Genomic DNA, 20,558 nt, shown 5'->3' with positions numbered 1-20,558 from the left:
AAGAGTACAAGACTGAGACAATGGAACAACCAGCCGAACCAACACCTCGATTTGGTTTCAAGCGAACAAGGAACTCGAGGTGGCTTTCCTAAAAATAAAACTTCATATTATTTTACAGATGTTGAATTCCACTTTTTACCTTCTCTTAAGAAGTTTGTAACTCATTTTACCCCATTTTTCTAAGAAATTGACATGATTTGATCCTTTTTAAGATTTTTGTCCATCCTCAGAAAGGGACTCCCTTTCCACGTGTCAGGCCTACATGTCGCCTCCACAATGGTGGCGTATCTCCTGAATATGCTTCCGGCCATGGTTTGTTTTTTTGGGTGACCAAAATTTTGGAATCATTTTCGTATCATGTAGACAAAAATTTATTGAGTTTTGATGAATTTTCATAAAACATAAATTTCAAGATTTAAATTATGTTTGAATCTAGTTTGAAATTTTGAGTTAGGCGAAATTTATGTACCTATCAAAATTATGAAAAAAAATTGAAACCTTGATTCCGACTTGGACAGGTGTTGCTCGCAGCCAAGTTGGCTAAGCCAACCAGCTGTGTGGACATGATATGTGAGGAAACTCTATCATGATTCAAACTAAATTCAAATACGGAATTTTAAGTTTGGTCCAAATTCGGCTTAATTCAATGATTTGTGATATTTCAAAAAATCCAGTGATCTTCAAAAAATAGGTTGCCGAAATTTTGGATCCCGGTCAAAATCGTATTTAGGAGATACACATTTGATGTGGAGACACCACATAAGCCTAACCACTCTCGGCATCTTTGAAAATCTTAAAGTATGTAAAAACATGACAATTTTTCAAAAGGCAGGAAAACGACGGAATTTCGGCTAAATTAGATAAATTGTCTCACGACTTTCTCGGCTAAGATAACAAATGGGATTCGACATTCACCGTAGAAGTAGAACGATGAGTTCGACATTCACCGTTGACGATTCGTCGCTTCCGGATTTACAAAGTGAAGGGAGTACACTGTAAGGTGGATTCAAAATGAAAACGACTCTCATTTCGTTGATTTAGCTTATTGTTGCCACAAATTGACACCTCGCCTGATTTAAACAGAAAGAAACACAAGTACAAGAGCTCCCATTCGACGATGACAAATCGTTGCCTGGAAACAACAGCACGCAGCGAACTGCCCGTCGTCGTCCACGCCGGCCGGTCATCACTCATATCTGCAGCGTCTCAGGTGCTCAACAAGCTCGTCAACATACCCCTCCTGCCGCCGCTGGTCCGCAACAGCATCCCGCAGCCTCCTAGCATTATTCACAAACACCTTCCCTTCATCCTCCACCATGACACGCCGCACCGCCGCCGCGACGCCGTCTCTATCAAACGAGCCGTCACCCTCGTCCCTGGCCACCTCCACGCCGATCCCCTTCTCCGCCGTGGCCCGGGCGACGAGCGGCTGGTCGACGGTGAACGGGAGCATCACCAGCGGGTGGCCGAACCCGAAGCTCTCGACGGTGGATCCCCACCCGCAGTGCGTCAGGAACGCCGCCGTCGCGCCGTGCGCCAGCGCCTCCACCTGCGGCACCCACCCGACGCTCACCAGCCCCCGGCCCCGCGTCCGGTCCGCGAACCCGGCCGGCAACACCTTGCCGACTTCGTCCACGGTGAGCATCCCCGTGGGCTTCCGTAGCGCCCAGAGGAATCTCACCCCGGCTTGCTCCAGCCCCAGCGCGAGCTCGTGGAGGTTCTTCTCCGTCAGCGGCGCCTCGCTGCCCAGCGCCACGTAGATCACGGATTTGGGCGGCTGGTCGTCGAGCCAGCGGAGGACCTCGTGGCGGCTCTCGGCGGGGGATTTCTCTTCACTGCCGCCACCGCCGGCGGAGGTAATGTCAGGGGGGAGCAGGATCCCGGCGGGGACGGCGGGGTGCCGCAGGAGGTCCGTGAGCAGGGAGAACATCCCGGGGTCGACCTCGTCGCAGCTGCGGTAGATGGTGAGGCGGCTGTTCTCGAACATCCGCCACGTCCTGTCCATGTCGGACAGGCCGGACGCGTTGGCCTTGAAGGCGCCGGCGAGCCAGCCTGCCTCGTGGCCGCGGTAGGCCACGGCGGACGGGGGAGGGATCCACTTGGGCGGGACGGTGAAGTCCTCGGTCACCAAGCGCGGGTGCGCCGCGTTCGCCCACCGCGGCCCCAGGAAGGCCACGAAGCCCGCGTAGACGATCAGGAACGCCGCGCACGGCACCTGAAAATGAACAACGAGAGTAAAACGTGTGAGAAAAATACTGTAATCGACGCTTAAATTGTAAGCGAAAGACTGTAAGCGTGCCTTGTGCTGGTCGGCGATGGGAGCCATCCAGTGGTGGGAGAAGTCATGGACGATCCAGTCCGGCTTCCTCCCGGCAGCGCTTTGCTCGGCGAGGAACGCGGCGAACGGGGCGGCGAGGCCATCGAAGGCCTTCTTGAGGAGCTCGTCGTTGCCGGAGGTGACGTCGGCGGTGGACTCGGCGCCCTCGGGGAGCCCGTCGACGCGCGGCAGCGGCAGCGGCACGAACCGGACGCCGTGCGCGGGCGGGAGCCTGGCGAGGTTCCGGGGCGTGGACACGAAGGCGACGGCGTGGCCCCGCGCTGCCAGGCGCTTGGAGAGCTCGAGGTACGGGATCATGTGCCCGAACGCCAGCCACGGGAACACCACGATCTCCAGCTCGCCGGCGCCGGCGCCGGTGGATGCTCCCATGTCGGCGGCCCCCCGATTGGTCGGAATTCGATCTCGGAGAGAATGATTAGCGGACGGAGCCTGGGTTGGTTCTGCTCTAGCCTCTACTAGGCTCTAGCTGGCTGATTGATCATGGAGTGTGAGATCTAGGTAAAGAATCGATGAGAGTATTAATCCCTTTTGTATTGCTGGGCGTGGCCTCGCGGTCCTCGTGGCCTGCTATTTAAACTTGGGAATTATGAAGCGTGGGTCGAGTGTCGGGTGTCACTGCCAAGTAGTAGGAGTAGTAGTACCAACCACCCGATCAGTGTCGTTTGTAGTCAAGCCAGTAACTTTGAAATATGCTTGTTTTCCTTTTTTTATTTAACTCTTAAAGGGCTCTTATCTGCACCTAGAAGATTTTAAAAGCTATATGAAGCGAGGAAAGAAAAATGGAAACCCGTGCCATGCGCAACAACATGGAAATCAGAAAAAGTTCACCAGAAAAGCTGAATATATACTCTGTATGACCAATACAAGGAATAAGACGCTATGAAGATTTTGTTCTTCTGTTGGTGCAAGACAAACAATCGTAATTGTGGGCTATGAAGTATGAATTGCCATTGTTTCCATCCCTTTCGTCAGGACTTGTGCCAGTGCACATGCATAAGACGAGATTTCAGAGAAATGGAGAACAAATGAACGACGTCAGTAGTACTATTCGTACAAATAGCCCCGTTGATTCGCAAGATCAATTTCCGAGCGCTATAGTTAAGAATCAGATGTCACTAGCTCCTATCATCAGTATGGGTTTCGACCACCTTTCCAATGGAGAAGTTATGTATTCTTCTCGTGTGTGATTGAAGTGTGATTGAAGTGCCGGAGTCTAATCTTGTTGTTTTGTACTCTCGTCAACTCCAGCAGCAGGATTCTATCGTCTTTCTTTCCGGTTGTGAATATTCGAGGGCACCAGATTCTTAGCTGGTGATAGCTAATTCTGATATTATATGGCTCGTAGTTCGATGTTTGCATATCCTTTACTCTGGCTTCAGATTTCTTGGATTCTATATGGGCTTTTGGATTGAATCGCACGAAGAAAAGGTAGCCATCAGCGTATGTTGTGACTACCATCTCCCTTATGTAAGACTTTTGTTCTTTGAATTAATATATCTAGGTAATTAATTGCAAAGCAACACATATGAGAGATTTCAAAAAACTCTAAGCTTACATATCAAACAAGCTCTTTCTTCTGAGGAAAAGATGTGTCGAACGTGGAGAAATTATATCATACTACTCCTTACATAAGAAAAAGGTCAAGTACTTAAGTAAACGTCAGTGGAATTACTGGAAACATGCATGGTCTGTGTAACCAGAGCAATCTGCGTTCAACAGTGGTACAGAGTGGTCAGTGGACCAATCTGTGCCACAAAAAACTATTATGTCTCCGGTCTAAATCTAACGTTCGTTCTTTACATGCATCACTATTTGCGCGATGCCCGGTGAATAGTACTCCTAGTCCTACTCAGCATGGGTCCGTGCCCCTTTACCTGATACGGCTATACGTCAAAACATAGCACGTTGATGCACACATGCTCCTACTGTCCGATAGCACAAGTCAGGAACAGTGTTTGGTCAGGAAGCCAAGAACCAGCTGCCCCCCAAAAACAGAGTAGACAAGAATATTTTTGACCGTTCATGTCCGTTCTGTTTTTTTTAGCGAAGTTCATGACCGTTGTTGATGTGTTCAGCATGTCTGGCCCAGAAACCCAGGTGAGAATCGAACGAGGCCGATCTGAGGCCTGCTTGGTCCATGAAGAGGAGACGATGGGCTGAACGGCCCTGCAAGCGGGAATGAGACAGGATCAAAGACTTTTAAGGAAAAGGGCTCGTGCGCGACCTTTCGCCCAGTTGGCCTTGTGGAGCGGATGGTTGCCTCGGCCCGTCCGACACGCGTACGCCATCCCATATGAGTGAGCCTTCCAATTAATCCCAAGCCTTGGCCCATTTAGAATAGAGTTGCTTGTGATTTGAGTACATATCTCCACGAGAAACCCAATAATTGTCCGGCGAAATGCCGATTATGATCTGGATCCCGAATTGGCATCCTTGATGATACCACATGTTGTTGCCCACACGCGATGCGTATATTGCATTGACTTGGCGTTTAAACAATCGTGCACGAGAAGCGCGAGTTTGCTTGCTTCAGTCATCACCTATCTATTCACCGTCATGCAGCTGGTCCATCGGACTGCAACACCGCATAGCTTTTGTCCAGGCTCCAGGGCCAATCGGCCCGATCAGATTCATGGGATTGTTCCCGTGGCTGGCATTCCCGTTGCTCAAGCTGTCCATGCCGACTTTATATATATAATTTATAATTAGCCGAGGGTTATGTCTTGGAAATGAACACACGTAATTAACCTGAGTTTAACTTTAATAAATAAAGGGGGTAAACTAAACAAAAGTTGTTAGCCGAGGTGTATGAAGCTCTTCATCAATAAATAAAGGGATAACTAAACAAAAGCTGTTAGGCTAGACATTGGATCACGACGGGACGGTTCGCCTGTGGCAGAGGTGGCCGGACCACTCATGACATTATGGGTTTATGGGTGTGATGCGTCTAATGGCCCGAGCTAGAATTCGCGGTCGCTTGTAGCATATCAATTTAGTACATGTGAAAGAGCGTCCGTACCAATGCCTGGAAAGTAGCAAAATTGCCGAACCTCGTCAACAGCCATTGTTGTGATTGTTTTGTTCTTTGTATGATCCATGTGCGGCTTCTCGTCAGAATAATCCTAGTCTGGTTTCTCGTGGTGTAACTAGTGACTCAGGTTCAAGTCCTAAAGTGTCACATTTTTCTAGATTATTACAAAATTTAACCGATGCTACTATTTTAGTGGTAGGTGACGTACTGATCATCAATCTCTTGAGATCTGCCGGCTCAGTCCTAAAAAAATTACTCCGATTTAGTGAAAGCCACCGATTCTTGATCCATAAGAAATCGCGTGGAGTTGCCGCGAAGGAAATTCCGTGTGATTTGTCGTCAATTTCGAAATATCGCGGTTGCCTAGATCTGGACGGGATCGATTGGAATTTTGGAAGTGGGCGACCGGAGAAGTCAGAGAAAATGTCGGCAGATCACATCAGCAGTTCAGGTCCCCGATTAAACCCATTTTGAGCGCCGTCCTCAACATTTTCGAGAAAGCGGAGGGAAAAAAATAATCTGTCGAGTCAAAGGGGATAATACGCTTTCTCGCAAAAAAAAAGGGGGGGATAATACGCTGAGTCGCTGACTCGAAACGAAGGCGACGCAAATGACAATTGACAAGTCTGACGCGATGGGCTCTTCCAGCTCCCGGTCGACAAGCAGCCCCGATCGGATCCGACCCATCCCGGCCATTTACTCCGGCCGGGTGGGCCCCGCGCACTTCCCCATCACAAGCACCACGTGGCACGTGCAGCTGACGGGCTGGGCTGGGCTGGGCTCCCCACTCCTGACAGTCCGAACGGCAACCAGGGATCAGATCATCAGATCCCCCCGCAGCTGGCGTCCTGGGACCACATGTCAGAGCGCGACGAACTGGGGGAAGAATTGAAGGAACAGAAAGAGGTCACCGGCCAGGACAGAAAACCCGAGTGGGTTCAAAAAGGCGCCAGCGCGGCGGACGGCGACACCACGCACGCACGCAGCGCCGCCTCGGCGACATCGCCCTATAAGATCCGAGCCCGCTGCTGCTCGATTGATCGATAGAGAGAAGAACGAGAGGCGGTTTTGGTTGTTCAGGTGGGGAGGAGGAGAGATTTGGGTTGGCGGAGGGGCGAGGCGATGGGGGCGCTGTCGCGGCCGGAGGAGGTGGCGCCGCTGGTGAAGATGGCGGCGGCGGCGTGGCGGATCAGGCGCCAGATCCCGCCGCAGGAGCACTGGGCCTTCGCCTACGACATGCTCCAGAAGGTCTCCCGCAGCTTCGCGCTCGTCATCCAGCAGCTCGGCCCCGACCTCCGCAATGCCGTAAGCGCCGCCTAGGCCCTCTCTCTCCCTGATCCCTCGGTTCCTTCCTTTGCTCGAGTCGATTCCGCTGTGCCCTACCTACAGCCGCCACGCCACGCGGTCCTTGGGATCTGATTCCGCTGTGGTTGTGATTGTGCAGGTCTGCATCTTCTACCTCGTGCTCCGAGCCCTGGACACCGTTGGTGAGCAGTCCCGTGCTACTGTTTTTTCCTTCGCGTTTCGAAATTTGCCCTGCCCTTGGGTTTTGCCGCGTTTTGGAAGGGTCGGGATGCTTTTGGAATAGTTTTGGCTTCCATTTTGCTCCCGTGGTTTTGAAGTGCGGTTTTGTGCGGTGGTGTGTCAAGTTCATCAACGCTTTTCGTTTTAATAGCCATGCTTAACTGCGATTTGCTGTGAGTGCAGAGGATGACACTGGCGTCCCTACCGAGGTGAAGCTGCCGATCCTTCAGGAATTCTACCGACACATCTACAACCCTGACTGGCATTTTTCATGTACGGGCTCTCATCTAAGGACAAGGGTCCTTGTGGTACAATTACCCGTGTTTGGTTTTGCTGGTCTGATGAGGGTTTTGCCTTCAGGTGGAAGAGGGCACTACAGAGTGCTGATGGATAATTTTAGACACGTCTCCATTGCTTTCTTGGAGCTGGATCAAGGGTAATAATTTTATGTTCTGATGTTGCCATTTCTGACGTTTTCTTGTTATATTATGTGTTTGGGAACTTGTGGCTTCATATGGAGATACGGATTACTGTTCTGTCAAAAGTCTTAGGTAGTACATCCAACTGTTGTCAGCACTGATGTCATTTACAAAAAGTAAACTACTCCTCTAAATATGGAGCTTTCATTGGGTAGTAGTGCTGAACTGTGAAATTATCATATCATAGCCAGCTTGTAATGGTGTGAAGTAAAATGTCTGGTGAGAGTGTTTTTCCGTCAACAAAAAAGTACACGGTTTGATAAATTTATTTGATGATGTTGTCACAAGTGAATCTGACAAAACCGAGGACTACAAGAAGATTGCACTTGCATGGTGGCAAATACTTGTGCATCGTCTGAGTTTTCTTTACTGTTCTCAGAAATCATAAGTACTAGAACGACTCCAGCTTTTGCTTGTTTTGTGTTTTCCAAGTTCCAAGTGGTATAAAATGATACACACTCAAATCATAATTTGTTATCTGCCTGCTCTTTCTATGGTAGGCATTCAAGTGCTGTTTGGAAAATTAAGAGTTCAGTCAATGACATATAAATGTCAAATGATACTCTCTCCGTCCCAAAATAACTGACGTGGATTTGTATAAGAATCATACAAATCCACGCCACTTATTTTGGGACGGAGGGATTATTTTAATTTGTAAGGTTGTGTATTTGGTTGAATTTTAATGCATTTAGCCCATTCAACAAATCTTTTATGCAAGAAGCAAATGTTACAAATCTACTGACCATTTTTCGAACCAGGCTATTTAAAGTCATCGCTGTACTTCTCATGCTACAGATGAAGCGTTCTTTCCCTTGTTGGTTTTTCTTTTTCTTTTCTGTCAGACACAGCTTGTCTCATTTCAACCTAGCAAAGTGTAATCAATTTTTTTTTTCAGATATCAGAACGCAATTGAAGAAATCACCAGGCGGATGGGAGCAGGAATGGCAATATATATATGCAAGGAGGTATGTTAATATAGATCCATCAAAATATCAGCCCTGTTGTAGAATCAATATAAATAGACAATGTAATCATTTATTATGAAAACACAATCTTTAATTTTTGTTTTGAGGTCGACCTTTCTTACTTTAATCAACAAAGTGTACTGTGTGTATTCTATATGTCAATATAGGTGCCGGTATGGCATATATACTATGTATGGCTCTATCCTCTATGCCACATTTCCACCGTATCAAATTTCAGGACTGATCTTTTTTAGAATATGCTTCATATCTAGTGAGTATCTAGTGACACATTTATCTTAACATAAATACAATTGTTGTGCTGGTATTCACTTAATGACCAGAGGATATGCCAAAATGCATGGTCGTTCAGTTGCCCCGCACTTCTATTGGCTATTATTTGGTATGAAATTCCAGTTTTCTCCTGTCTTAGAAATGTGTTGTTGTTTGGTCACTTCTCCATATGGAAGATGTTTGTGGGCCTTGTGACATAGATAATCTAGCTGTCACATCAGTAATGACAACACTGACATCAATGTCTGGTGGGCCACAAGAACTGGGACGCAATCGAACTTCCCCTTGGTGACTTTTGGTCATCAGAAAATTTGCCTCATGATTACCTTGATCTGGAAAATAATATAACTAAACAATATTTGTTACTCCCTCGGATCCAAATTAATTGTCGCAGATTTGTCTAGATACGCATGTATCTAGACGTGTTTCAGTGTGTAGGTACATGCGTATCTAGATAAAGCTGCGACAATTAATTTGTATCGGGGGAATATCATATTTCCACAGGGTATGGACATCTGTAGATACAAGTACTTCTACTCCCTCCGTCCCATAATTCTTGTCGAAATATTACATGTACCTAGACGCTTTTTAGGAATAGATACATCCATTTTTGGGAAATTTGAGACAAGAATTATGGGACGGAGGGAGTACTTCCTTTGCTTGCATCTAGTTCAAATTTGGGAAGTGAAGGAGATATTTTTCTTTAACAGGGAATCATTATTTAGCTTTGAAATAAGGAAGACAGCACTTATTTGCAGCTGTAGACCTGGATTTTACATATATATTTATTAACAAAATACTGATATTGATGTTTGTTTGAACTAATTTGAAACAACTTCGTTGTGTAGGTTGAAACTGTTGATGACTATAATGAGTACTGCCACTATGTAGCAGGGCTAGTAGGTTATGGACTTTCCAGGCTCTTTCATGCTACAGGAACAGAAGACCTGGCTTCAGATCAACTTTCGAATTCAATGGGCTTATTTCTGCAGGTATGTATGTCATAGGTATTATCAAATAAAAAATATATGTACTTCCACAGTTCCACTACACATAACGAAATGAGATTTGTTTTGAACCATTTACAATTGCCCATGTAATATTTGGATTGCAGAAAACCAATATTATAAGGGATTACTTGGAGGACATAAATGAGATACCGAGGTGCCGTATGTTCTGGCCTCGAGAAATATGGAGTAAATATGCTGATGAACTTGAGGTATATCAATCCATTTACTTTTATATCTTCTTACCGAGTAGCCACAGGTAGCATATATTCTGAATTGCTAATGGTCGTACATCCAGAATTTTTTGTCTTTCGGGAATGATGTAAGTACATAGGAATTTCTATTGTAATAGTTGCAGAATTGCTCTGTTCCAACATTTTAGGGAGATCATGAGTGCTGGTACAGTGGTACTAGGCAGTAATTGAAATATTCAATTGAACAGCCAGTGATGTAATATAACCCAGTCTGTTTACCTTTGTTGGAAAGTATACACTCTACCATCATTCAATCAGTTCATTATCCTCTTTTCACACACTTTATTTTTCTCAAAGTCGCTTGCACTATGTCCCCTCCATTATAATAAACGCCTTTGGGGATGTTGGAATCAGGATCTTAAATATGAGGAGAATTCAGAAAGGGCGGTGCAGTGCTTGAATGATATGGTGACAAATGCTTTGATTCATGCTGAAGATTGCCTTCAGTACATGTCAGCATTGAAAGATAATGCCAACTTCCGTTTTTGTGCAATACCTCAGGTACATTGTAGAACTTGTTATTACAGCCAGACTTACAATGGAAATGTCCTCTTAGAGACTTAGTGTCTCACCGATTGAGGTCCTCAATTATGTCCTTACAATTTTAATTCAATACAATCATACCAGAAATAACACTGCCTAACACTCTTAGTGGTAGTGGAACTTGCTCATAGCTCAGAATAGATTATGCTACTAGCCAGGATTTATTGTAATTGAACCTTCTTTTTTTGTTCCACGATGCAATTGGCATCAGAAGGTACCAAGGATTCAACATAGATATACCATATTAGTGTAACTGGTGTATTAAACATTTGTTTGACAATTATTAATGATAAGATTTATCCAGTGGTATCATGTTGTAATTTTAGGATTGATGAATTGCCAGAGCACATAATTATCTTACAGAACTGTCAATACTTCGTCATGTATCAACTGAAGACCTTCATATCCTAGCTAATAATAGTAGTTGCTACTCATAAAGGTCTTTTAGGAATAAAAGAAAACTTATGTTATAAAAAGCAGCTAGTTAATGATGAGTTCTTTGATCATGTTTCTTGGCTCAGTACCTTCTAAATGTTGAAGCGAAGATATTCAATTTTTAGCTCTAGTTTGTATCATGTTTGACATCGCAGTTGTGGGAAACATTCAATACCATCATCCTTAGTTGTAACCTGCTGTTTTTTGTTAAACTATTGATTTCCCATCTTATCTTGAAACAACTTTCATTAGCATGTACTCCCTCCGTTTCTTAATTCTTGTCGAAATATTACATGTATCTAGACATTTTTTAGGAATAGATACATCCATTTTTGGACAAATTTGAGACAAAAATTATGGAACGGAGGTAGTACTTATTAGCTGTTTGGTCTTTTCAGATAATGGCAATTGGAACCTGTGCTCAGTGCTACAACAATGTGCAAGTCTTTAGAAGAGTTGTTAAGATGAGGCGTGGTAAGACAAATTAAGTTACTTAAAGTAGACAAGCTGTTCTAGCCTGTATTTTACTATGAAATATCAATTGTATCACCTTGTCATACTATGATTAGGAATTTAACGTGGACAAGCTGTGCAATACTTTACTTTTGTATATCAGATTCAGAGTATATGCATTTTCTGTGCATGCTGTCAAATAGTTAGGAATTGATGAATGACAAATCACATCACATCACATCACATCATGGAGTGATGTTCTTGTCATCAGAAATACAATTGCCATCTTTTTGTTTAGTTGATAATTTACTATTAATTTAATTTGCTTATTCACTTGAGTTTTGGTTATGAAGAAAGCATGTGATGCAGTTTTGGACAGATGGTCCCACATTTGAGTAGAACAAACTCATATTTTGACATTTCCTCATCAGATTAGGAGGGCGTAAATTATAGGCTTGTCTGTCTTGTTATACTCTTTCTGCCAAGTGACTGTTATTTCCTTAACCAACTGGTACTTTTGTTTTCTTTATGAAATAACTTACCTATTTCACTCTGGTGGTTATCGTTATGTTCCTTCTCACCTGACTAACATGTGTTCCCTATCTAAGGGCTCACGGCACGAATAATGGATGAGACAAAATCGATGTCAGATGTCTATACTGCTTTCTATGAGTTCTCTTCATTGCTTGAATCCAAGGTATGCTCTGGCGTGCTGATTTAAAGAAAAATGCTGCCTAGTAGTCTACCATACACCCTTTTTTTTCATCTACACAAAAAAGGTTAACACTTGTTGAAAATAGTGTTTCCATCATTTTGGCTAAGACAGTTTTGTAGATTTATGATCATTTAGATTACTTACATTTGTTCTCAGGAATACATAACAGCAAAGAAATTTGTACTCCCTCCAATCCATAATAAGTGTCGCTGATTTAGTACAACTTGTAAATCAGTGACATCATGGATCGGAGGGAGTAACTAGGTGGCTGCTCTTCAAGATGATGGCGTGCTTAGCTAAAACCTTTTGCCTGTTTGTATAAAATTCGCCATCTTTCTTTTTGATACGAGTAATGCTTTTTCTCTAAATGATAAATATAGCCCAGGGTGGTAAACCCTCTTATGGTTCCACATTTGATACGAGCTATTTCTTTTTGGAGTTCTATACATAAGATGTTTGGTTGACATGTCCAGATTGATGATAATGACCCAAGTGCTGCGATAACACGGGAACGTGTTGATGCAATAAAGAAACGTTGCAGATCATCGGGTTTGCTTAAGAGAAGGTTCGTTGATGAATGACCTTGTACTTTGTTGCTGGTATCATAATTTTGACTGATTGCCTTTGACTACAGGGGATATGACTTGCAGAAGTCACAGTATCGACCTATGCTGGTAAGTAGTGATATATGAACTGAAAAATCCTACAGGCTTTCTGTTTTTATACTTTTCTCAAGCTGTTTTTATGTGCTCAGATCTTGCTTGTACTTATGCTGGTGGCTCTTATGTTGGCTGTACTTGCCAAGTAATTCAATCGACATAGTCCATGCTGGGAAACCACCTAGACTATCCGGTACGGTTTCAACAACTTATTTTTTTTTCAACTTTTGATTTATAGAATACTAATGCCCAAGGTCGATTCTGAATTGCATCGTGGTTATTTAGGTTTTGTTTCTGTCACCAAGTTGGAACGTCAACTGGATGCACGTGCTGACTGCAGATGGATATGGTCGCATATTATGCCATGCCTCGCTAATCTTAATTCTTTTGTTCTTCAGTTTTCTCATCCATATATTTGTTTGAACTTTGATGTTGTTTGAATTTAGGAGTAATTTGTAAAATGTATCCTACAAATTTGGCATGGTGCCCTGTTTGAATTGCCTTCTGGTAATTTATGACTTATCTATGTAATGATGATCATTTGTCGTACTATATGCGTGGTTGTACTCCTATTTCGTTTTCGTAATTTATGACTTTATTAATGAGAGATCATTTGTCGTGCTACTTGTGCGATTTACTAGTGGCGAGGCTTTTTTACTTAATGATTATGCGCTCTTCTTTATGGACACTGCCACTGTTCACAAAACAAATTCCAATCTATAATTTGTTTTGTGAGAATTCCAATATATAACTTTACACCAATTGTTTTGCTTCTTTCAGATACTTCGTTATTTGCAAATACGTTTCGATATAATTTTACAACAGTTGTTTATAGAAATAATAAGTAATCTTTCTGTTTGGAGAATGAATTGATAAATTACAAAAAAAAATCTGGATGATGAACATGTGTAATTCCACTAAAAACAATGCAAACAGTTTGATGAACAAATCAACTTTTTTTTGACAGCAGATGAACAAAACATCTAATGTACACAAAGACAGTTGATGAACAATACACATCTAACTTAATGGTAAAAATACATCCACAGATGATTCACATATCTTTATTTATATAAGAGGCGTACAAATAAAAATATTTCGCTATTTAGAAAATTTATCGCCTATAAATTAAGGTTTGCGTGCTCATATGGTGCTGCGACCAATACCTGCTTGACTCCTAAAGACACTCATAGAACGTACACGGAGAACTACTTGTAGCAACCTTAGCCAAAGGTCTAATGATCCACCACTATCATTCGTATAAAAAATAACAAGCGCATCAATGACCACCAACCAGCCAACAAATACACAACATCCAAAACTACAGCATGAGGAAATGAGCCCACCCGGACTTCACTCTAGAAAATAACCAGTACACAGGAAACACAGGTGCTGTGACAATCAGCCACGAAACAAGGTAAATGGGGGCATTTTCCAGCACCATACCCACCACGATGACTACAAATTCCAATATCTGTTTCCAGATAAGTCAAACAGAATATGAGCATTTCATCTCGATTCTCAAGGTAAATGGGAGACCTTATCAGTCCCAGGAACTAGATGCGCCTTGGCCACCACCGTAACCTCCACCGCCACCACCATAACCTCCACCGCCGTATCCTCCACCGCCGCCGCCACCTCCACCGCCGTAACCACCAGCACCCCTGTCCCGACGGAAGTCACGTCCACCAAATCGAGCGCCGCCTGATCTGCGGTTTCTGCCACCGCCACCTCCAAACGAGGAACGGGCAGAATATCGCTCAAGCCATTGAGGAACCTCCTGGTTAGCTTCTTGCATCAATTCACATAGTGGCCTAGCCAGTGACATATTGCCCTCGTTGAAAAATGCAGTTGCCACACCAGACTTCCCTGCACGTCCTGTTCGCCCAATACGGTGAACATAGTCATCAATGTCATTTGGAAGGTCAAAATTGATGACGTGGGCAACATCTGGAATGTCAAGTCCACGAGCAGCTACATCAGTTGCAACAAGGATGGGTGTTGCTCCACTCTTGAAGGATCTCAGTGCATACTCTCTTTCCTGAACAAAACCAGACAGGCACAAACATCAATGTGATATTCAGACCAACCTTAATCCCACAGCATGCTTAAACCTCGATCATAAAATAAAAAAAATACACAAATGTTGTATTGTTTAGAGAGGATAAATTCTCCAGCCAGATAAAAATGTGAGGTATCACACCGATCCTAAACCACGACAAGAATTTAGGATCGTAGGGAGTATTTGTTTTAGATCATGTGGCTTTCCAAAATACAATATGAACATGAATGTACAGTAATAAAATAACAAGTGCAACAGATAGCAAAAATATTAGATTAACAAAGACAGCTCAGCCAAACCTGCTGTGTACGATCTCCATGAATACTAGTTGCAGGGAACCCATTTGTATAGAGCCAGTTCTCCAGAGCATCAGCTCCCCTCTTTGTCTCCACAAAGACCAAAGTGAGAGATTGCTGCAAATAACAGGAAAGCACAGGTTGATGGAACAATATTTGAACGAATTATGACACCAAGTCAGAATTAATCGAAACTTGCAGCTGAAAAGCACTTTAATAAACCTCATGGTTTACACTTAGCCAGCAGTCATTGCGCTGGGTATTCCGAATTTTTAGAAATATTGTGGCACAAAGAGTCTGCTATCTGTCTAGTCAATCACATTTGGTAAATTTTGCTATCACCAATTATCTCCCATACTAATTTCTAAAGCATTGAAAAATAATAATCGGTCGCAAACATCTTGAGTATAAAATATCTGCTAGACCAACACCCAAGCAACTCATCCAAAAAAGATGGCCCTAATCCATCAGAATGCCAACTGAACCTTTGACTAGTAAAAAGCTCATAAAATAATAGCATAAATATAATGTAGATATAGGTACAAAATAAATATAGCACCTTCCCGGGAACAGTATTAGCTTTTTGCGCATGAATAAGGTCCATGAGGTAACTTCTTTTATCTGCTTCAAGAACAAACTCTACCCTTTGAGCAATCAAATCAGTACTTGAACCAACTCTTCCAACTGCAAGGAAGATGTAGTCTGCAAGGAAATCTGAAGCCAGACGCTGCAGAAAAGAAAAGTCACTGAGAAAACAATAGACATGACATGCTACACCAAGCAACCAAAAAGATAATACTTTTCGTGCAATGTAAGAAAAACACCAAGCAATTGCAAATTGATTCTTCTAGTATCATAAATTTATATCATGTAGTGCAAAGAAGAATTGATTGTGCTAAGCAAACAATTTGCATTATTATTGTTCAAATTTAAATGCAAACTGATAACACAAATTCTCATACCTACAATATTTCTGGTCAATTCATGCAGTATATAATGGAAGATTACATAATCTCAAGCATTAAACCGAGGTCCAACTAAAATTGAAAAATCAACATGCAATCAACTTACTTTGCAAGTTGAACATGGATATATGGAAGCAAAAAAGAGATTATAATGCCCACATTGACAGCAAACAGACATTGTTTATGAGCTCCCACTACCACAGCTGAACTGTCGGACTGATAATAGAAGAGAACGACACTGATGCTTATGACATTTGGACACGTTATTCAGGCAGGAGCTCATACCTGTATCTCCTTTGGAAAAGTAGCACTAAACAGCATTGTCTGTCTCACACCACGAGGGGGCATGTCCATCTGCTCAACAATTTTACGTATCTGTGGCTCAAAACCCATATCGAGCATTCGATCAGCTTCATCAAGCGCCAAGTAATTCACCATTTGCAGTGATACTCTAGCCCTCTCCAGCAGATCCATCAAACGACCAGGAGTTGCCACAAGGATTTCAACACCCCTTTCCAATTCCCTCAACTGCAACAACACACGGAATGCTCAATAGCAGCCAGCTGACTTTATTGCAGCATGAAATACAAATAAAATATGCCTAGAAACCATCAGTTCATCCCTCATTCCACCAATGCCTAAAACAGGCAATGGCATCAAAATTACGTACAAGGAATGAAAATCTATTATCACAAAAATTACCTGCTGATGTATTGGTGCTCCACCATATGCAACAACAGCTCTAACACCTGTCTGGTATGCAAATTTCTTTGCTTCTTCATGAATCTGACAGAACAAAAAATTATTATCATATAAAAAACCAAATCAAAATAAACAAGAACACTCAAATAAAACCAGAACGGTGACATACTTGGACTGATAGTTCACGAGTAGGAGATAAAATCAGTGCGAGTGGATATGCAGTCCTCGAGCCTCTTGGTCTCTGCGGTGGCCTTGACTTCATAATCCCACTAATGATCGGGAAACAAAAGGCAGCCGTCTTCCCAGACCCAGTCTGAGCACAGGCCATGAGATCCCTCCCTCCAATAACAATTGGAATGGCATGCCGCTGTACTGGTGTAGGCCTCACATACTTGCACCTCCGTATGTTCTCATTCAGCGCATCACCCAAATCAATCTCTGCAAAGGTGTTGACTGGTGTAGGTACGTCATGGCCACTTGTCTCCACAGGAATGTCCTCATAGGCATCAAAGTTGATGCCTGTGTTCGCCTGACTCTCAAAGTCAACCTCTGCAGGCGGCTCAACATCGCCAAATGGGTTTGGTTCACGGTCCCTGCGGTCCAACCCAGGGCGAGAGTTCCAGCCACCGCCACCACCTCCACCACCGCCACCACGACCACCACCCTGACGCACAACACCTACACCAGTGCCACCGCCCGCAGGAGGGGCAGCCCAGCGGGAGCCACCACCAACAACGGCTGCGTAACCAGAAGGCTGCACAGCACCTGAGGGTGGTATGCCAGCTGGTGCCGGAGCAAGTCCTGGTGCGTGGTTCTCAGAGGGAGGACCTGGGGAGCGGCCACGGAGGTGAGGAGGGACGTAAGAGCTGCGAGTGGGACGCGAGTTCTGGTGATTAGCAACAGCGGCAGAAGCAGCAGCAGTCGCGGGCGCCGATTCCTCGGCGTTCGCAACTGAATCAGCCCATGAAGATCGCATAATTTTGCACAAAACCTTTGATGAAGATGCTACTGCAGATCGCTAAAGCCTGCAGATATCAGTAATATAATGCAATTCAGTACACACAAATGTGAAGCACAGGAAATATTTAGCAGTAAAAATCTATATATGATTTCAGAAGAGAACTGATTTCAATTTTTTCTCAGCCAAACAATGTCTCAATGCTCTGCCAAAATACAACTTACAAAACAACAAAACTTCAGTTTAAATGCACGATTTTCAAACACCGTGACTTGCAGATCAACACATATTAGCATTGCTCGTACTTTGATAGGTGTTCAAGGCAATATAAAGTGACAATCGTTTGATCAGACAAGCAATGGCTATATCAACAGAAATATATAATGCTGGAAAAATCATACATATTCAAACCACAAACTTCAGTGAAATGTGGGTGATTGAATTAAGTTTGGTCCTGTGTTAGAAAACTACCCAAATCGTGCTCAATAGCACCAGAAACTACAACCAACCTAGAAAACAAGTAGAACTATTAAATCAAATGTACAAGTTGGTGCGTACTACCCAGCAGAAGAACCAGGCATGCCGTGGCATCAAAACTAAACGAGTATGACAGATCAAAACTAAAAGCGGCAGTGCCGTGCATCAGATCTACTTACGCAGATGAAGCACGGTAACAGAAAGCATAGCAGATCTCGAACAAATACGAAACGGAATCTAGGAAAACAACCGAGTAACATGGCCAAATCAACACCACTAGCATCAAAATTTCGGCGCCGTGATCTAGGACACCCCGTTAAGCTTCTAGATCGAGTCCCGGGGAAGAGGAAACCAGCCGCACTAACTAGTCCGGTATGATTAAGATTAGGCAGCAGCAGAATCTCGCCCTAAAACCCTCGCCAGTAGAACCGCTAACAGCAATCAAACAGAAACAAAACAAAAAAGTAGCTCTCGCAAAAAAAGAGTGCCCTAGGAATCTAACAACGGTTGTAGTACCCGCGGCAGCAACTCGCGGACAAACGAACCTTGAAAAAAAAAACTGAAAAAATAAACACTCGAACGAAGGCAACAACAAGCAGCACTAGCCGCCAGCCACGGCGTAACGCGCTCGCAGAAACCTGGAGGGAGAAGAACGCCGAAGCGGCGAGGGTTTGGATCGAGCAGATCGAGGGCGGAGGCGGCCAGATCGGCGCGCGGGGCGAGGGGGGATCGGGGACTGACCTGCCGGGAGCTACGGGGGAGGAGCAAGCTGGATCAGCGGGGTGGGTGTCGCAAGAAACCCTAGAGAAGCGTGGGGGAGATCGACAAGGGAGGAGCCGAAGGGAACAACAACAATAGCTGCGGATGCGGAGCGGAGGAAAGGATGCGTGCAAGCAATGCAGGCTAGGGTAGGAAGAGGAGGAGGCCGCCCCCAAAATATCTGCTGCCCTTTTCTTTCTGACTTGGCCGGCCCGCAAACGCGTACACGGCACGGGCCTTCCGCCGCCCTCTGGTATTCCTGTGACGGTGGGCCTGAAGCGGTACGGGCTCGGGCCGTACTCTTTCTTCTGCTGTGCTCTTCTGGGCCCTTCCGTGACGAGTGCCTGCCACTGCCACCGTGTTGTACGTGTATGCAGCATTGCAGCTCTCTTTGCAAACCTGCGAGTTCAAATTACCCTCTGGAAAAACAATATGAATTCAAATTCCCGTGAAACAAGTAGGCGTGTTTTGGGTACGAGAAGGGCGGTCAGATTTTAAATCTCACAAACTTAGCTTAGAGCAACTGCTGGTTTAGTCCTATCAAAATTCTGATTAGATAAGAGTAAAATATACCAGTAGTCCATGAATATTTTAGTTCACGAACTCGCAGAACGCACGCATAAATTTATAAACTGGGACTGTTGTGTCACTTTACTCAAAAAACGGTTCGACGAGGCCAAAACCCACCACGTGGCTGCCATGTCAGCTAGAGACTTCTAATCCCTCTTTCGCACGGCGTTTCTTTTTTGCAAAATCACCCGTCTGAAATTCCCAAATCAGCCGCCAAAATCCCCAATCCAGGAGCAATCCCTAACCTCGCCGCCATGCCTCTCCCCCGGCCCCCTTGCCTAGCTCGCCACCGTGCCTCTTCCTAATTGAGCGAAGCCATGGACTCACCGAGCTGCCGGCACGCCTCCTGCGGGGCCTTCTCCCACGCCCCCCGCTCCTTCTGCTAGCCGGCGTTCTTGAGCAGATGGAGTAGCTCGAGCTCGAGCGGGGCGTCGTGGCGGCGCGGGAAGCGCCACTCGTCAAACCGCTCGACGGCACAGAAGTCCTTGGCCGCGAGCCGCACGCACCGCGGAACCTGGCGAGTTTCAGCATGTCCACGGCGCGCTCCGGAGTGAGCCGTGCCGAGACGGCCGCCTCGGCTGCCCGCTTCAGCTAGCCAACGCGGTACGCGTGCGCCAGGGGCGAGCAGCTGCGCCCCGTGCGCACCCACCAGCTCCTCCCCATCGCCCAACGCGACCTTGGTGGAGTAGAGGAAATGGAGGAAGGCGTGGACGGCATCGGTGCACGCCCAGGACGCGGATTGCGCACTCGGCTGCGCCCCACCCGCAGCACCGGCGCCACCATGGGGCGGACGGGTGATTTTGCAAAAAAAAGAAAAAAACTATGAAAGAGGGATTAAAAGCCGCAGTCCTTGCCGAAGCCGGCGTGGCGTGTTTAAACATCGCCGAACTGTTTTTTGGACTAAAGTGACACAGTAGTTCAGATTAGGTGTTTAAGTGTGCGTTTTTCGAGTTCATGGACTAAAGTGTTCATTGTCACCGTGTTCATGGACTAGCGGTGTATTTTACTCATCGGATAAAACCGTACATGATTTTTCTAAAAAACACGTCCATGATTAAAAAATGAAAGTATTTTG

The 20,558-nt window shown here is 44.8% G+C and overlaps 3 protein-coding genes across 4 annotated transcripts; 1 reads left to right on the top strand and 2 right to left on the bottom strand.

Annotated features, from left to right (window-relative positions):
* Positions 1 to 856: 856 nt before the first annotated feature.
* Positions 857 to 2,903, bottom strand: LOC100832117 (UDP-glycosyltransferase 91C1). Its single transcript, XM_003564165.4, has 2 exons — positions 2,300 to 2,903; positions 857 to 2,215 (listed from the first exon to the last, which is right to left on the bottom strand). Exons 1-2 carry the CDS (start codon positions 2,705 to 2,707, stop codon positions 1,187 to 1,189), a joined length of 1,437 nt encoding a protein of 478 aa, XP_003564213.1. The 5' UTR covers positions 2,708 to 2,903; the 3' UTR covers positions 857 to 1,186.
* Positions 2,904 to 6,264: 3,361 nt separating this feature from the next.
* Positions 6,265 to 13,280, top strand: LOC100831520 (squalene synthase). The gene is made up of 14 exons (XM_003564163.4): positions 6,265 to 6,674; positions 6,814 to 6,856; positions 7,077 to 7,166; positions 7,254 to 7,329; positions 8,268 to 8,337; positions 9,477 to 9,620; positions 9,743 to 9,847; positions 10,244 to 10,390; positions 11,266 to 11,341; positions 11,929 to 12,017; positions 12,509 to 12,600; positions 12,670 to 12,709; positions 12,790 to 12,887; positions 12,980 to 13,280. The coding sequence occupies exons 1-13, from the start codon at positions 6,492 to 6,494 to the stop codon at positions 12,841 to 12,843; spliced, it is 1,209 nt and encodes a 402-aa protein (XP_003564211.1). The 5' UTR covers positions 6,265 to 6,491; the 3' UTR covers positions 12,844 to 12,887; positions 12,980 to 13,280.
* A 650-nt stretch (positions 13,281 to 13,930) lies between these two features.
* LOC100829994 (DEAD-box ATP-dependent RNA helicase 37) lies at positions 13,931 to 19,076 on the bottom strand. Of its 2 annotated transcripts, XM_003564158.4 has the most exons (7): positions 18,896 to 19,076; positions 16,889 to 17,744; positions 16,720 to 16,803; positions 16,303 to 16,545; positions 15,612 to 15,779; positions 15,056 to 15,169; positions 14,238 to 14,735 (listed from the first exon to the last, which is right to left on the bottom strand). In XM_003564158.4, the coding sequence occupies exons 2-7, from the start codon at positions 17,693 to 17,695 to the stop codon at positions 14,238 to 14,240; spliced, it is 1,914 nt and encodes a 637-aa protein (XP_003564206.1). In that variant the 5' UTR covers positions 17,696 to 17,744; positions 18,896 to 19,076. The 2 variants fall into 2 exon arrangements, with proteins under 2 accessions (XP_014752134.1, XP_003564206.1); XM_014896648.2 differs by lacking the exon at positions 18,896 to 19,076 and having other exon boundaries at positions 13,931 to 14,735; positions 16,889 to 17,695.
* Positions 19,077 to 20,558: the final 1,482 nt, after the last annotated feature.

Source organism: Brachypodium distachyon, chromosome 1 (assembly GCF_000005505.3).
Source record: "Brachypodium distachyon strain Bd21 chromosome 1, Brachypodium_distachyon_v3.0, whole genome shotgun sequence".
Lineage (NCBI taxonomy): Eukaryota > Viridiplantae > Streptophyta > Magnoliopsida > Poales > Poaceae > Brachypodium > Brachypodium distachyon.
Note: the sequence above shows the minus strand (reverse complement) of the source record. Positions and strands in the feature narration are given on the sequence as shown.

Bases quoted from the DNA above. Each gene is read 5' to 3' on its own strand.
- LOC100831520 (XM_003564163.4), top strand. From the start codon at position 6,492: ATGGGGGCGCTGTCGCGGCCGGAGGAGGTGGCGCCGCTGGTGAAGATG. The intron at 7,330-8,267 runs GTAATAATTTTA...TTTTTTTTTCAG, and splicing joins TTCTTGGAGCTGGATCAAGG to ATATCAGAACGCAATTGAAG. The intron at 9,621-9,742 runs GTATGTATGTCA...TTTGGATTGCAG, and splicing joins CAATGGGCTTATTTCTGCAG to AAAACCAATATTATAAGGGA.
- LOC100832117 (XM_003564165.4), bottom strand. From the start codon at position 2,707: ATGGGAGCATCCACCGGCGCCGGCGCCGGCGAGCTGGAGATCGTGGTG. The intron at 2,216-2,299 runs GCACGCTTACAG...GTTCATTTTCAG, and splicing joins CCATCGCCGACCAGCACAAG to GTGCCGTGCGCGGCGTTCCT.
- LOC100829994 (XM_003564158.4), bottom strand. From the start codon at position 17,695: ATGCGATCTTCATGGGCTGATTCAGTTGCGAACGCCGAGGAATCGGCG. The intron at 16,546-16,719 runs GTAATTTTTGTG...GTGTTGTTGCAG, and splicing joins GAGCACCAATACATCAGCAG to TTGAGGGAATTGGAAAGGGG. The intron at 15,170-15,611 runs GTGCTATATTTA...TGTTATTTGCAG, and splicing joins CTAATACTGTTCCCGGGAAG to CAATCTCTCACTTTGGTCTT.